Raw genomic sequence first — 15,950 nt, 5'->3', positions numbered from 1 at the left:
TTTAATAAAACGCTAGGTATAATCTAACATATTATAGCTTCTTAATCTGATGTTATCTGTTTGTATACTTTATTCTGGAGCAGTCTAACTTTAGCTTCCTTTTAGATATCACTTGCAAAGTTATCAAAAAGCATTGTTGTTCGAGGCGTAGTGGCACACACCTGTAATCCTGGGGGCTTGGGAGGCTGAGGCTGGAGAGTTCAAGGCCACCCTCAGCAAAATCGAGCCCCTAAACAACTCAGTGAGACTCTGTCTCTAAAAATCAAAATAGGGCTGGGGATGTGGCTCAGTGGTCTAGTGTCCCTGAGTTCAATCCCTGCTGCCAAAAAAAAAAAAAAAAAAAAGCATTATTGTTTCTCATACATTTTAGAAGATTCATTTTTCTTGATTATTTTGGGACTCCTAAACCAATGTTTTAAGTTTGGGTAGATTTTAATGTAGTACACTTCTTTTAAAAGTAGTTAACCTTTCTTCATAGAAACCATTAACTGTTGAAGAACATTTAAATGTGATTCCTGTAGGTTTATTTTAATAAAAATTAAAAATGTCTCATTAAACCATTGGCTCATAATTGTTACCATTCACACAATCATTTCTCATTCTGTTATTCTCTATTTAATAACATACTGATTATTTTTTAGAAGTAGTTGAACATAATACCTTTGTTTTATTTATTTTTATGTGGTACTGAGGATCGAACCCAGGGCCTCTCAAGTGCTAGGCGAGTGCTCTACCACTGAGCCACAACCCCAGCCCACTATGACTGTTCTTTATGGGTTAAATATAAATTTCTTAGCCACAATTTCAGACCTGCCTCTAACACTAACACTATACTCTTTCCAGTGTTCTCATATATCAACCTTTTTTTAAAAAAAAAAAAAAAGAGAAAGAGAATTTCAATATTTACTTTTCAGTTTTTGGTGGACATAACATCTTTGTTTGTATGTGGTGCTGAGGATGGAACCTGGGCTGCACACATGCCGGGCGAGTGCACTACCGCTTGAGCCACATCCCCAGCCCCATATATAAACCTCTTAACACTAACACCTGACTAGTAACTTATTCTTCAGAAAGCTCTCAGCACTCTACTAGTCACTATAATATATTCCTCAGAATTTGTCAAATACAATTTAATGAGCAATTGATGAGGTGCTATAAAATATAAAAGAAGCAAGACAGTTTTGCCTTTATTGCTTTCAGTTAAAATTACTGTTGTACTAATTTTTGCTTAATGTCTAGATTTTTTTTTGTATGTGTTTCATGTCTGCATGGTAGATTTTTTGTGTGTGTTTCATGTCTGCATTTTCTACTTTATATTTTTTACCTTATATTTCCTGCAAGCTTTGTGTGAATAAAGTTAATATGTGTGGCTAGGGTTAGACACTTCTTAATCAATAATGATATTTTTAGGTATTTATTACTAAAACCTATTGAAAGGAGGCAAGGAATAAAGGAAGTTGTGGCATCACATTCATTGTCATTCATCAAACAGAATACAAAGGTGAATAATCAGCTCTGTGGGATCAAAACTTCCTGATCCCACAGAGCTCATTATCTGCTGGAAACATGGCCCATGAAAACATTATGACAAATTGGTAAATAATGTATTTTGAGTTTTAGGAATTATAGAAAAAGCAAGAACATCTAATTCTTCTGTCCACTGAGGTTGGAGGGAGACAGGCAGTGATGGCACAAGAAGTAACTTCTGTACAATGAGTCTGAAGTATGTGAGTTAATAGGTAACATCCTGAAGGACCGCAGTCTCACCAATCAAGTGTAGCATACGTTGCCATCACACGATGGCACTATCTAATGAGGCAGAGGTCCTTTAATTAAAAAATCAGGAATTACTTTCCCCAACTTACTGACATAATTCTATATACTGTTTCATGTTCCATCACATATCACTAAAAGTGCTGGAGGCACGGGACATGTATCTGCAGTCCTCTTATTACCTCCCTAGCCTCATGCTGTTGTTGATTTAAAATTTCTTGCCCACCTCAATCAGACATGCTGTCTAATTGAACTATTTCCCAAGTAAACCAAGCCTCTACAAAAGTTAGTAAGAGGAACAGAATAGAAACCTGTACAGGGACAAATATATCTGAGATTCCTAACAGGCATCAAGATTAGGAGTCAGAAGCCCCAGGTAGATTCTAGACTTGCTTTCGAAACTGTCTTGTCTTGTATTCTTGAATTATAAATCTGTAAGACTTATAATTGAAGGTAATTTTTTAAAAGAAATAAAAAACATACCAGTTAGAAAAACTATCTTTCAAATAAGTTTTTTGCTAACTTGGCTTTAGTAGTTACTCATCCACAGTTTAATTGTTTTGTCATTTTCTAATGCTGCCGATGCAATTATGTTTTCTGTAGGATGACAAGCAGCTGAGATAACGACATCTGTATGACCTTGTAATTTCTGCACAATCTCTTTAGTTTGAAGGTTCCAAATGTAAACCAGGTTATCCTCTGAGCCAGACACAATCCACTTTCCACCAGTAACTGAAAAACTGGAAAATATGCAGTATTTCTCATTCTTATGACCAGTGTAGGTCTTCAGGCATCTGCCTCTGCTGTAATCCCACAGTTTAAGAGTATTGTTCAAAGTTGCAGTGAGAATGTATTTACCATTTGGAGAAAATTTTACAAAAGAGACAGGAGGGTTATCATCATCAATAAGTGTTTTTAAACACTGACCTGAAGCAGCATCCCAGATTCTACAGAGACCATCATAACTACCCGACACAATCAAGGACCCATTACAATTAAACTGAACAGCAGAAATCGGGTCAGAGTGAGCAGATAACGTCTTGAGGCACTTTCCTGTTTTCACCTCCCATATTTTCACACTCTCATCAAAAGATCCTGAAATGATGAGATTGGATGACGGATTGAAGTTACAGCAAAAGACGTAATTCCTGTGTCCCCTTAGTGTTTTCAAACATTTTCCATACCTCACATCCCATATCTTCAAAGTTTTATCATCTGAGGCAGAAACAAGAAGACTGGAATCTGATGACCAGGCAACATCTGATATTTCCAGATTGTGACCATATAATGTTTTCTCATATTTTCCATCATATGCTCCCCAAATTATAATCAGTTTATCAGCAGAAGAACTTGCTAGCCATTTTCCATTAGGACTAAACTTAACTGATGATACTGCTGCCGTATGCCCCACAAGAGTGAGTTTGAGAGCATAGTTAGGTTTTTCAGGCGCTTCCTTGCTGTGATTGGCAGAAGAGGGATGGGTGGACTGTGCCAAGGCATCTCCTGGTTCCCAAGTCGCCATGGCTCGGAAGCCCAAATATAGTAGGTTGACGTCCGGCCCTAACCCATGCAGTAAAAATAAATAAATAAATCGCAATTTTAAAAGTACACGGTTTTAATTAATACGATTTCAGAACCACCAGCACGGCTTCTAATACTTAAGTCGCCCCTGTCAAATACTCGCGAATATTATCAAAAGGATTCTGGGGCTGCCGGCAGGCCTGGTACTAAAGTTGGGTGTTAGGTTAAAGTATAGGGCGGTTCCAAGCGGAGGCGGTGGGAGGGGGTTGCACAAAACGTCTTATCAAGCGCCCCTCCCCCACCCAGCTCCGAAGGTTGGAGAACACAGAGCCACCCTTCCAGTCTGAGGGACTAAGTACTGGAGGATGAACGAACCACCACTTCAAACACAAGGTTTCGTAAGTTAAAAACCTACGTAGCCACCGGAACTAGAGGCTGGGGATGCCAAGGTTCCTTCCGCAATACCAACAGCCTGCACCTCAACGCCGCGTCAAACAAGAGTGGGAGGGGAAGCCGGGCGCAAGGTCAAAAAGGGATCCACCCCTCCCCCAATCACGCCCGAACCGACGTGGCCAATAGGAGATGCCCGCCTGCGCCTGCGCCGCAATGTTAGTTTCCGGTCCTTTTCGCTCGCGCCCCGCAAATTCAAATCCTTTCCTGGAAGAGTGGGAATCTTAACAGAATGTTTCCCAGACCTAATTTGACAGTTTGGGATTCAGTGGGTCTTTTTCCCCCGAAAACAGAATATGCATTTTTTTTTGAAAAAATGAGTTTCTTAATGCGCCTTAGTCAAAGGCTTAGGCTCACCCTTGGCTCATAAATTACCCAAACTAGACACATTTCTGAAATGCGTGGAGCTTTGACCTACCCTTCGCCCTTGACTCTCTGCAAGCACTTTCGCTGCAGATTGCTTTGGTTTTGCTCCTGCCTGGTGGCATTAGGGCCTATTTGACCATTATGCCATATTGAGTGGAGAAGAATCAATGCCCAGATTTTAAGATTTCTGGTTCAAAGTTTCCCCTCTAAACCTTTAGAAAAAGGATAAAGAACAAGTCTTGTTATAAGTTTATAAGTCAATGGGAAAACCCAGCAAACGTTGTGTGAGCACTTTTGGTCTAAGAGTTCCTATTTCTTCAAAGGGGATTCAGAAGACAGAGGTTGTTGCAATGGGGTAAGAAATGGATAAGATTATTCTTAAATATGCTGTTGAGAGCTTCCCATAGTTTTAAGAAATTATCATGAACATGAAAGTATGTAAACTAGTTAAGATACTCTCTTAGCCAGGTGAGTTGGCGCAGGCTTGTAAACCCAGCTGCTCAGTAGGCTGAGGCAAGAGGATTCCTAGTTCAAAGCCAGCCTCGGCAAAAGCGAGGCACTAAGCAACTCAGTGAGACCCTGTCTAAAATACAAAATAGGACTGGGGCTGTGGCTCAGTGGTTGTGTGCCTGAGTTCAAGTCCCGGTACCAATAAATAAAGACTTTATTTTAAATAGTTTACAAAGAAACTGTAAACAGACTAGTTTCTCCATCCTTGTGATTGCTCAATTAGAAAGGAACTGAACATAGTTTCTTATGCCCAGCTCCTCCAGAGGTTGAAACAGGAGGATCATAATTTGGACGCTAGCCCGAGCAATTTAGCGACAGCCTGTCTCAAATAATAAAAAGGATCAAAGCTGTAGTTCAGTAGCCCAGAGCCCCTAGGTTCGATCCTCAGTCCCAAGGAGTGCCTACCAGAGATTGAGGTAGATGTTGTTCTGTGTAAAGGGATTTCCTGGCAACCAAGCTAAAGTCAGGGGGCAAATACATTTCTCTGTGGAAAATTAAAACTCATTTGGAAACAAATGGTCTCCTATTGTGTACTTTATTAGACATGTGAAAGTTTTGCCTTTATAAGGCACAACAGGCATACCTGGCTAACTTGTAATTCATTAACTATAGTAAAAACATCTATTTGTGGTACTGAAGAGGGTACAAAGGAAGACAAGTCTCAGTTAAGTTGCTGAAACTGGCCTCCAACTTGTACTCTTCCTGCTTAGCTTCCTTAAATCTAGTTTACAGGTGGGTGCCACCAAACAAAGCATCTATTTCCATTTTTGTTAGCTCATTGAAAGGTCAATTTAAAAGCAGCTGAGATTTTAAAAAATCAAGCTTTTGTTTCAAAGAATGTTAAGAAAACCTGAATTTTCCCAATCACTGTTTATGTACTAGGGGAACTACTAAAACAGATAAACTAAATTTGACAAAAGCTGAATGGAGTATTGGTGCTAGAATATATTTAATCCGCTACGGATACCACAAGCATGAGGGAGAGGGACAAAATTAAGAACGTGTTAAGAGTATTAAGCCAATTAGCCAATTAGCTAGGAGAGTGTCACAGGCCTGTAATCCCAGCAACAGGATTGCAAGTTCAAGTCTGGTCTCAAAAACACACACACACACCCTTACACCTGGGGATGTAGCTCAGTGGTAATCTGCTCCTGGGTTAAATGCCTGACACAAAATCAACCATCAACCACAAAAAGAATTTTCTCCAAAATTTGATAAAACTAAACCCACTTTTGAAATCAAGCAACATCAGGAAGCTGTGTAAAGATGATAAAGAATACAACTATGATTTTGGTTAACTTATTAATCATTTTCTAATATTAACAACTAGTCCTAATGTTGTATGTAGTCTTATGAATTAAAACTAAGAATTTCAGTTTGAATTCCTTCGAATGAGGAAATTGATGGCTCGAGTGGAGGAGTAAGGAATATTGACACAAGTAAATCCAAAGTGTCAGAAACCATACTTTATGTGAACTAAGAAGAGATTCTCTCACATGGTTAACCCCCACCCTCACCCCCCCTTTTTTTTTTAACATTTTCCCTTAATTCTCATCAGACAGGTGATTTGAAATTTTCCTGCCTGTGGAATCCAACTTAAGTTTACCATAAAAGTTTCACAATTTAAAGTCTTAAATCTTCAATTGAAAGGTTTATTCCTCTTGCCCCTTACCAAATTGCAAATATTCTAAACAGAAATGTTGCCATGAACAGGGGACACTTAAATATAACATATTAAAACGACCCACTGATTTAAACTGGAACTGTCCCTAATAAACTAGTACAGTCACTGCTGAGTTCAGCAGTCTCATAAACCATTAACCTAATTTTGGAAAATTCCACACTTTTTATATGGTAATTTACACCCAGGCTTGTCCAGGGTTCTCTCAAATCCTGTGCTATTCTCTTCCCACTGTGATCTTTTGAGTTTTCATTTTCTCTGTACCCATCACTTTAATAATCCTAAACCCAAATGGTAGATAAGGTATTGTGATTCTTACTATGGACCCTCCGCTGCACTCTGCTGGTTTCCTCAGGTTAAGTGGATCTTGATAAAAAAGTGTCAAGAATAATTTTATTTTTTGCAAAAACATCAATGATCACAAAAATGGCCACATATACTGATTGGAAATTAGAGACAATTACTTTTCCAAAATTCAAGTGAAAGAGGGCAACAATCACCCAAGCTGGCTTTAGCAAATTTGCTTTTGTAAACTTCAGGTCATATTATGTTTTCTGAAAAGCAACTACATATAAAACAGATGTTGAGACACTTGCTTTAAGTTTTTAATCCTAGTTTCAAACAATAGCATAAAAGAGTTGCTTTAAATTTTCTTTTGTAATTGAGTACCCTTTACTAACATCACAAAAATGCATGTTCCTTTATTTATTGATGTCTACCATGTGCAAGGCACTCACCCATGGCCTGACAGACTGCTTTCAAGTACAAAGAATCATTACAGCCCTTCCAAAATCAGTGTTAAAACACTCTGAAAAAGGTCATGGAGTGGCCAAAATAAGGTAAACAAAAATACAGTAAAATGATACCTCAAAGGGATGATACTCTTTTAGGAAGGACACTGTATTAAGTTCACATCCATGGCACTGCTTCAGGGAGTAATTCTTCATTTCAGAGGTTTTCCTTTTCTGTCAACACCTCCCTTTATTTGCATTTGAATGGAAAATCTCCCAATTATGTTAGTAAATTCCTTTTTCTTGTAGGGATTGAATCCAAGGGCACATAATCACTGGGCTACATCCCCAGCCCTTATTTTGAGTTAAGGGTTCACCAATTGGTTGGGGCCTAGCTAAATTGCTGAGGCTGGTTTTAAATTTGCAATCCTCCAACCTCTCCTGAGCGATGGGGCTACAGGTGTATGCCACCATATCTGGCTGCCTTTTTTTTTTAAATAAACCTCTGTTGTACTTGTCTTGATGTACAGAGTTTTAGCACCAAACGAGGGGAAAGATATTTGGGTTGAGTGGGCCTACAACACCAGACTGTATAAACTAAAAGCAACTTACATCAGATGGAGTTGTTCTAAGGGAGCCAGAAAGCCAATGATAAAGAAGTCAGGAAGAATGGTCCTACAAAATGGGTTTGTCCACCTGTGGCTCCTGAAAGTCTAGTTGTGGAGTTCCTGGGCACAGAACAGCACAACCAGTGCTTTCTTTAAGATAGAACTTGGCAAGTCTTCTCTCCTCCCTTGGACAGTCAGTATTTAAGGATTGTGACCATGAAGCAAAGTAATTTCTTATGTGTCTTATTTTGTCATCTATAATACAGTGATGACTATCCACCTCAAAACTATTTGGAGGATTAAGAAAATGGGAAAGACCTTAGCCATAACATAACAGATACTCACATAAAGACAAAGTGCCTTTGCCTTGACCTTCAGAAAAACAGACTTCTTTACCTACACTTAATTAAAAACAGAATGGAACTTCATCTAGAAGTTTACCTTTGCTTACCTCAAGCTTTCAGATGTATTTTATACCCAATATAATTTGATAATTTTAATTCATATGTAAATACCTTACTTTACCAAACATTATTCCGATGCTCAGGTATTCATTCTTAAAACCTGTCCTCTTCGGGACAATTAAAGCACGTTATGGTATATTTTTCACATTGCAGCCTACTTACTGTACTTGTCAGATCTGGCTTTCAATTACTTTTTTAAAAATTAACTTTTTTGATAGGAAAAGGTAACCTAAAACATTTCTCAAATGGACAGATATTTACTTAATCTGTTCACTTAGTAGAAGGAAATGGCCCTATTAATTTAGTACGTCAAAATACTTAAATTTGAGACTTTCACATATAGGCACACACATCTCTACAAATGAGCAAATCTGGAATGCAGGAGGTAGCATACAATGTAAGTTGAAAGCAAACAATGCCTCTTTCTAAAAGTGAGGCCCTTATTTAGTGAACAGCATCCTAATACATCAAAATTTCCAATTTACATAAAAAGCTTCAATCTCTAAAACAACTATAATGACTTGCCATTGATAAGACAATTTCACTCAAGTAATAAATAGAAATAAATCCTTTGACCTGAAGAAAATCTTTTTATAATAATGCCCCAAGATGGGGAATCCAACAGCCAAAATGTTTATTTTGAACTACAGAAATAATTTAAAGTTGCCTGCAGGTAGTCATTGACAAGAGGATTTAGTTGCTATATCTGGTTGATGAAATATACTTACATACTTTTTTCTTAGGCAAAATCAGCAGCAACCTGGAATAATTCAGATTTATTAAGGGAAAACTGCTAATTTTTCCTCTGTAACAATAAGGCTGAAAACATCCCAGAGTCAAATCAGTTTTATCAGGTATATGAAGAAACAATCCTAGGGCAACAGTCTTCAAAAGCAGTACTGACATAGGCAATAACTAAAAAGGATTTTGATAAGTGACAACATAGTGTTCTACTGAGAATTCTGTCTCCTCAATCTTTTCTTTATGTCCACCATCTTTACATTCCCTGGTATTTTTCCAATCAACCATTATATATCTGCTGGTCCTTCAGATATCAGGTGCTTTTACACCCCAAATTCTCTGAACACTTTTCTCTCCCCACCAAAGTTCTCATTGGAAAGAGTATACTTTCAAAGTTTGAAGGAAGGAGTCAGGGGAGGAAAAACAGCCACTTTTCCTCATCAGCATATAAAACTAAAAAGTTTTCTTTTGTTGAAATCAATATACTTCTATAATGAATGACACACTTTTGTGATAAAAATATAAGTCAAACTAAATAGAATCTTCCAGAGAAATAAAATAGGATTTACAATTACCCCTTAAAATGCCATTTCTAATACCAAAAAGGCTGATTTATCAATAAGTACCAGCACATGTGAATTATGCTGTGATATAACTTGAGTCAATTTCAATTTTTTTACTTAAAAAAATAAAAGCTTAGTTCAGATCTTAAGGTTCATGAACTTTTAAGACCACAGCAAGATAAATTCTTCTGTTTTAAACAAAACAGATCACATCAGTTAAATGGACTTTTTTTGTTTTAATTCATTCATTGAGACACCTGCTATTGTTAGCAAAAATTCCCACCACACACTACTCTTACTAACGTGGCAATACACTTGGTGTGCTTTATATTCTTTTCCATTCAAATTGGCTTATAAAATGAAAAAAAAAATTTAACTATCTAATAGAAGATACATAATTTAAAACATCCTATAGAAATGACATGTTACCAGTAATTTACAATTTAAAAAACTCAGCCACAAAAAAAAAAAAAATCAAAGCTAAAAATGAGATTTTTACTATGAATCAGTGCTTCTATTATACTTCTGAAAGAAGTTATATTTTAATGTGATGTAAAGGCAACATTGAAAGTTCTTCTTTAAATTAACCACCTAATTTATCTCTAAAATTACAAAGAATCAAAGTCTTTTACAAGTCAAGTGCAGTAAACTAAAAAGTTCCTCAGCACAAAGCAGCACTAGAAAAAGTAACCGTATAGATGAGAGTTGACTAGTTTTGCTGTGGCTGCTCCATCAATAACAACAGACATCAGACGTATCCATCCCCGAGCACAGACACAACTACAGACTAGAGGCGAAGAATGCGTCACTCTTGGCTGATAAATGTCCTTTGTCTTTGAATCTTTCTAGTTTGAATGAAGTGGGCTTTTTAAAAGTTTAAATCAGGTCACATAAGTTGGCTGTTTAAATAACATCATGATGAGGTATGAAAGCTCTGAAAATCTCCTACATTCAGCAGGATTTATCAGAGATGTATAATAGCTTGTCAGGGGCAACTTCCAGATAGTTTTTACACTTTGGGGTTATGAATTCTAGAAGAGGATAAGTCTAAAGAGGTTTAAAAGGGTATGCTCTGAAATAGAAGTCAGCAACTTTTCCTTCAGAATTCATTTTGAACAGAATCATCATCAAAAAAATCTTCTCTGATAGTGTATCCCAACATTGAGTCAAGATGGCCAACTAGCACCGAGAAGTCGTATTGAACTCAGTTGCAGTTATCTTGGCAATTAAGCTTATATTTTCATTCCAGTCCAAGCACAAATGTGGATCAGTGAACACAGTACTGGAAGCGCCATTTGCAGGTATAGATTGCAGTCATCATTAAATGAGTCAGAAGGTGGACACCATTTTTATTGGGGGTGAGGGTGGGAGTTGGTACTAGTAGGTGAAATAAAATTGTTAGGGAACAATGAGGTTATTAGAAAAAAGATCACTGCCCTTATTTGAATTAAGCATGTCATGTTGAGAAAATGGTTGTTTTTCTTAAGAATGCTACATTACAGGGATCATATATGCAGCAGGAGTATATCAGAATCAAGCTGCACTTGACTAAGAAAAAAAAAATTCTTAAGTATTCTTTAAAATAACGTATTATCTGCCAGTCACAGAGGGGGAAAGCACCTAGGGTTAACTCCAATTTACTGAGGACCTTGATCAGGACCACAAAGCCTGAAATATTTGTTGTAATGCAGAAACACAGCCTCTAGTCATCTGGGTTCAGTCTGAGAAAATTGGAAGGTTCGAGTCCTTTTTTTTTCCCCTCCTTATTTTTTAACTGAATTATAGGATATGTTTTTTGATTACTAAGAACTCTAAATCTTCATACCAGCATTAGAACTGAACCACTTCCAAATCCTAAGTTACATAAGATCAAAGAGAAGCAAGAGCCATACAAATTAATACGTGCTCCTCTTTTTTCTGCTTTAAGGGAATCTGCAAACCAGTATCACATTTAAGAGTCAAAGTGTTAATTCTTCAGCATTCCTGACAACTAGAAAGCATTCACTGAAGGCTGAAGGTAAGGGAATGGATGGTTTAATTTTAATATCTGAAGAATGGCGCCAATAGAGGAAAGAAAACCATCCAATCTTAGTAAGAATTAATGCAAATTTGGCTAGAAAAAGCCACCAGATAATCCAAGGGTTCACTGTGGAAGAACTCATGAAAAGTACTCTGAAGTGTACACAACAAGTCTAAACATCTCCCTTGTCACAAGTAGTTGTGTGAAATTCAAGATAAAGGTTTAGTTTTATCTTTTAATGTCAGTATTTGTTTCCCACTTTAAAGGGAATGAGGAAGAGTCCTTTTTTCTCCCCCACAAAAAAGGGAGCCACATTAATATATATATATATATATATATATTCCCATGACTCTAATATAATTGCGGATCTCCAAAGCCTAGGGATTTTTCCATTAAAGTGGGCCATTCTGGTTACCCTATTATTATAAGGGTATTCCACCACAGAGAGCCAGAGGTTTTCCAGATGTGTGTAAGAGAGCAGGTGCGCAAGGCAAGCAAATGAGCGCAAACAGTATTATGGAAAACATTTGAGAAGTTAGCTCCATGAGGACTGTGGGCTCCACAAGAAGACTCGACTGGGTAGCCTGGTCTGACACAGGAACATGAAAGCAGTATTGCTTCAAAGCTGGAAACCTTCCATAGGAGCCTCACACTGCTGGAAGATGTACTGCTGTTGGCTAAGGTCAACCTGGGGAGCAATGCTGCTGTCCTCATCTTCGGTCCCAAAGTAATGCTCAATAAGATCAAAGGCCTTCTGGTAGATCTCCTGGTTTTCATGACTCTGTAAGAACTCAATTTTATCCAAACCTAGAACAAAGAATAAAGAAAAATCTTTATTGGAATTTCCAATAAACAATATTTTACCATGTCTTCTTGATATAAATGAAGATTCTCTTATGTTTTATAATGACACTGAAAAATTGCTAAATTATATCTAAAAGCTAATATTATAAACTGACTTCTTAAATATATATATGTAAGCAATAGAGTGTAGAAATAGCAATTTCCTTAACAGTCACCACATTCTCCACTACCTAGTAATATTAATGTTGTTATTGGACTGCATCTATGACCTAATTAATTCTTGGCCACAATCTTCTTCACTCAAAGCATCTTACCATAAGCTTCTTCAATCAAAGCACAGTAAGGGTTAATGCCAGTGCCATTCCTTTTTGCTTCTTGTTCTCCAAGCCTCAAGATATTTTCCAAGCCATTAAGGGCAACCTGTACAATCTTAGAGTCCATGACAGTGAGGAGATCACAGAGCGGCTTGATACAACCCAGTTCTACTAGGTACCTAAATTAATATAAAAAAATGATTTAGTCAAAACAAAATTTTTAAATTTGTAAAACTATTATGAAACTGGTGAGTCATCCTCAAATTCACTGTAGAAATAAAAATAGGTACCCAGTCAATTACACACTTCATCACCAAAAAAAAAAAAAAAAGCTAATAAAAAATTAACCAAAACTAGTTCTCCAATTTTTCTCTTCACAATTTTTGGACTGTAAGAAATAAAAATTATTTCCTACCTTGAATATAAGCAACTAATTAATTAAAATAGCATAGTTCTAATAGACTGTCTTTTTGTTTCTATAGGAAGCCACTCTTCCCAAACATGAACCTTTGGTTCTAAAAGCCAGCACAAACCCAGGAGGCCAAATAATTCAAATGTGATTAGAATTTTACTAAGTTCTAAGAAGACTAGGAGGAGAATAAAACTAACTCTCGAGCTAGTATTGATAGTTCATTTAATTCAAGGAGAATTTTTTTTTTTTTTGAGAGAGAGAGAGAGAGAGAGAGAAAGGATTTTAATATTTATTTTTTACTTATCGGCGGACACAACATCTTTGTTTATATGTGGTGCTGAGGATCGAACCCGGGCCGCACGCATGCCAGGCGAGCGCGATACTGCTCGAGCCACATCCCCAGCCCCAATTCAGGGAGAATTTAACAGGTAATCAGGATTAATCGTAATAATTACTCCTATGACACAAAAAAAAATCACAGTCACGGCATATATTAATGTCATTTTTGTATCATTCTGGTTTCCAAGTTATGTATAGAAAGGGAGAGATAATGAATGAATGAATCCAGGTGCATTCTGTGGATGTGAATAGTGTCATTTTGGAACTTACTGCTAGTGTACTCTACTATCTTCTACTTTCTCTCTCGGATTACTTTGCTTTTTCAGTTTCAAAAATATATAAAAATCAATCTTTATCCAAACAAACCAAAAACAGAGAAAGGAGGAAGACGACGATGATAACAAAATTACTAATATTGTAAAACAGAGAAATATTACTGATGCCATGGACATTAATAGGATAATAAAGAAATAATACAAATAACTATGCCCACATATATGATAACTTAGATGATGAAATGGACCAATTTCTTGAAAGAAAGAGACTATCAAAACTCACACAAGGAGAAATAGGTAATAAGAATAGACTAAAATGTATTAATCGATAATTAATCCTCCGAAATAGAAAGCACTATAATGAGATGATTTCACTGGTGAATTCTACCAAACATTTAAAGACAAAGTAATACTAGTATTCTATGATGTCTTCCATAATTTAGAAGCAGAGGAACACTTAACTCACTTTGCTAATAAACTAAACAGACATTACAAGGAAAATTACAAGTTAATCTCTATTAAGGCCATAGATGCAAAAATCCTCAACAAAATGTTACCAGATAAAATCCAGCAATATGTAAAAAGAATTATACATTAAGTGGGATTTTTTTCCAGGTATGAAAGGCTGACTCAACATTAAAAAAAAAAGTAATCAATCACCATGATCATTTCAATAGATGCAAACATTTAACACAATCTAATACTCATTCACAATTAAAATATAAGATGCAGCAAAATAGGAATAGAGGAAAATTTGTTAACTTGATAAAGAACCTCAACAAAAACTGTACAGGTAACACTATACTTAATGATGGGAAAGACTGAGAACATGGCAAGGATGTACTCCCTCACCACTGCTACTCAACATTGCACTAAAGTCCTAGCTAATACACTTATTTTAAAAGGGGACGGGGGAGAAATGAGGGAAAAAAAGAAGAGAAAGTTAACAAGACTGGGAAGGAAGAAATGATCTTTGTTTCCAGATATCATTAGTATCTATGCAGAAAAGCCCAAAGAATTGACCAAAACCTCCCATACTAACAAGCAATAAGTATGGTTGGATAGTACAATGTTAATAAAATTCTACTGCTATCCTATATACTAGTAATGAACAATTATAATGTGAAATTTAAAACAATATCATTTATAGTAGCATTAAAGAAGTACACATCTGACAAAATATGTACAGGATCTATATGAGGAAAACGTCAAAATCTTAAGATCTAAATAAACAAAGAAATGCTCCATGATCATAATCATGATCATGGACAGGAAGACTCAATATTGTTAAGATGTCGCTTCTTCCCAACTTGATTTATAGATTCAATGTGATAATTCCAATTAAAATTCCAGTAAGATATTTTATAAATACCAACCAACTCTAAAGTTTATATGGAAAGGCTAAAGACCAGAATAGCTAACACAACACTGATAACAAAGTTGGACAACTGACAATTCCCAGCACGCCCCAAAAAAAGTAAAAAGAAAAAGACAATCACATAGGAAAAAATCTTGGCAACCTTGGGTTTGGCAACACCAAAAGCTTAATCCATGGAAAGAAAAAAATTGATTAATCTAGACTTTATTAAAATTTCCTGCTCTATAAAATATTCTATTGTAAGAATTAAAAGCCATAGACTGAAAGAAAATAATTGCAAAACACATATTTAATAAAAAGACTGGTAACACAAATATTCAAAGAACTCTCAAGAAGAAAAATGAGAAACCCAATTAACTTATTGCTGGTCAGAATTCAAGATGAGATACCCAATAAGGAAGACAACCTGGCAATTTCTTAATAAACTTATTTTATCGGTGATAAAGTCAGTTTGGTTTCTGTAATTTGGACTAATATTTTTTAAAAATTATTTTTAATCTTTATTTTTTTATTTTATGATCAAATCCATTGTCCCATGCATGCCCGGCAAGTGCACTACCACTTGAGCCACATCCCCAGCCCCTGGACTAATATTTTTTCAACAGTCTTTTAAGGTAACAAACACTTCATCTGGGTACAAAGAAACTGCTATTACATTAAAAATTAACTTTATTATTATAAATATGCCAAATTTTAAAAACCAACTGTAGCAACTCTACTCTTCTATAAGAGCAAAATACTCCCAAAGTAATTTATAATGAAAGATAGAATGGTACTAGCAATATTTTAGAAGCACATGTTTAATTATTTTCATTAAGAAAGTGCATCAGGGCTGAGGATGTGGCTCAAGCGGTAGCACGCTCGCCTGGCATGCGTGCAGCCCGGGTTCGATCCTCAGCACCACACACAAACAAACATGTTATGTCCGCCGAGAACTAAAAAATAAATATTAAAAAAATTCTCTCTCTCTCTCCTCTCTCAAAAAAAAAAAAAAAGTGCA

The 15,950-nt window shown here is 36.3% G+C and overlaps 2 protein-coding genes across 3 annotated transcripts in view; both read right to left on the bottom strand.

Annotated features, from left to right (window-relative positions):
* Positions 1-647: 647 nt before the first annotated feature.
* On the bottom strand, positions 648-8,787 carry Wdr5b (WD repeat domain 5B). Its single transcript, XM_005327665.5, has 2 exons — positions 3,710-8,787; positions 648-3,333 (listed from the first exon to the last, which is right to left on the bottom strand). Exon 2 carries the CDS (start codon positions 3,293-3,295, stop codon positions 2,303-2,305), a length of 993 nt encoding a protein of 330 aa, XP_005327722.2. The 5' UTR covers positions 3,296-3,333; positions 3,710-8,787; the 3' UTR covers positions 648-2,302.
* Positions 8,788-10,728: 1,941 nt separating this feature from the next.
* Positions 10,729-15,950, bottom strand: part of Kpna1 (karyopherin subunit alpha 1) — a 64,463-nt gene continuing 59,241 nt past the window's right edge. For both annotated transcript variants that reach the window (XM_005327666.4, XM_078044128.1), the window contains 2 exons: positions 12,547-12,725; positions 10,729-12,235 (listed from right to left, as the gene is read on the bottom strand). In XM_005327666.4, the coding sequence (XP_005327723.1) occupies positions 12,048-12,235; positions 12,547-12,725 (367 nt within the window). In that variant the 3' untranslated portion in view covers positions 10,729-12,047. The remainder of the gene's footprint in view (positions 12,236-12,546; positions 12,726-15,950) is intronic.

Source organism: Ictidomys tridecemlineatus, chromosome 3 (assembly GCF_052094955.1).
Source record: "Ictidomys tridecemlineatus isolate mIctTri1 chromosome 3, mIctTri1.hap1, whole genome shotgun sequence".
Taxonomy (NCBI): Eukaryota; Metazoa; Chordata; class Mammalia; order Rodentia; family Sciuridae; genus Ictidomys; species Ictidomys tridecemlineatus.
Note: the sequence above shows the minus strand (reverse complement) of the source record. Positions and strands in the feature narration are given on the sequence as shown.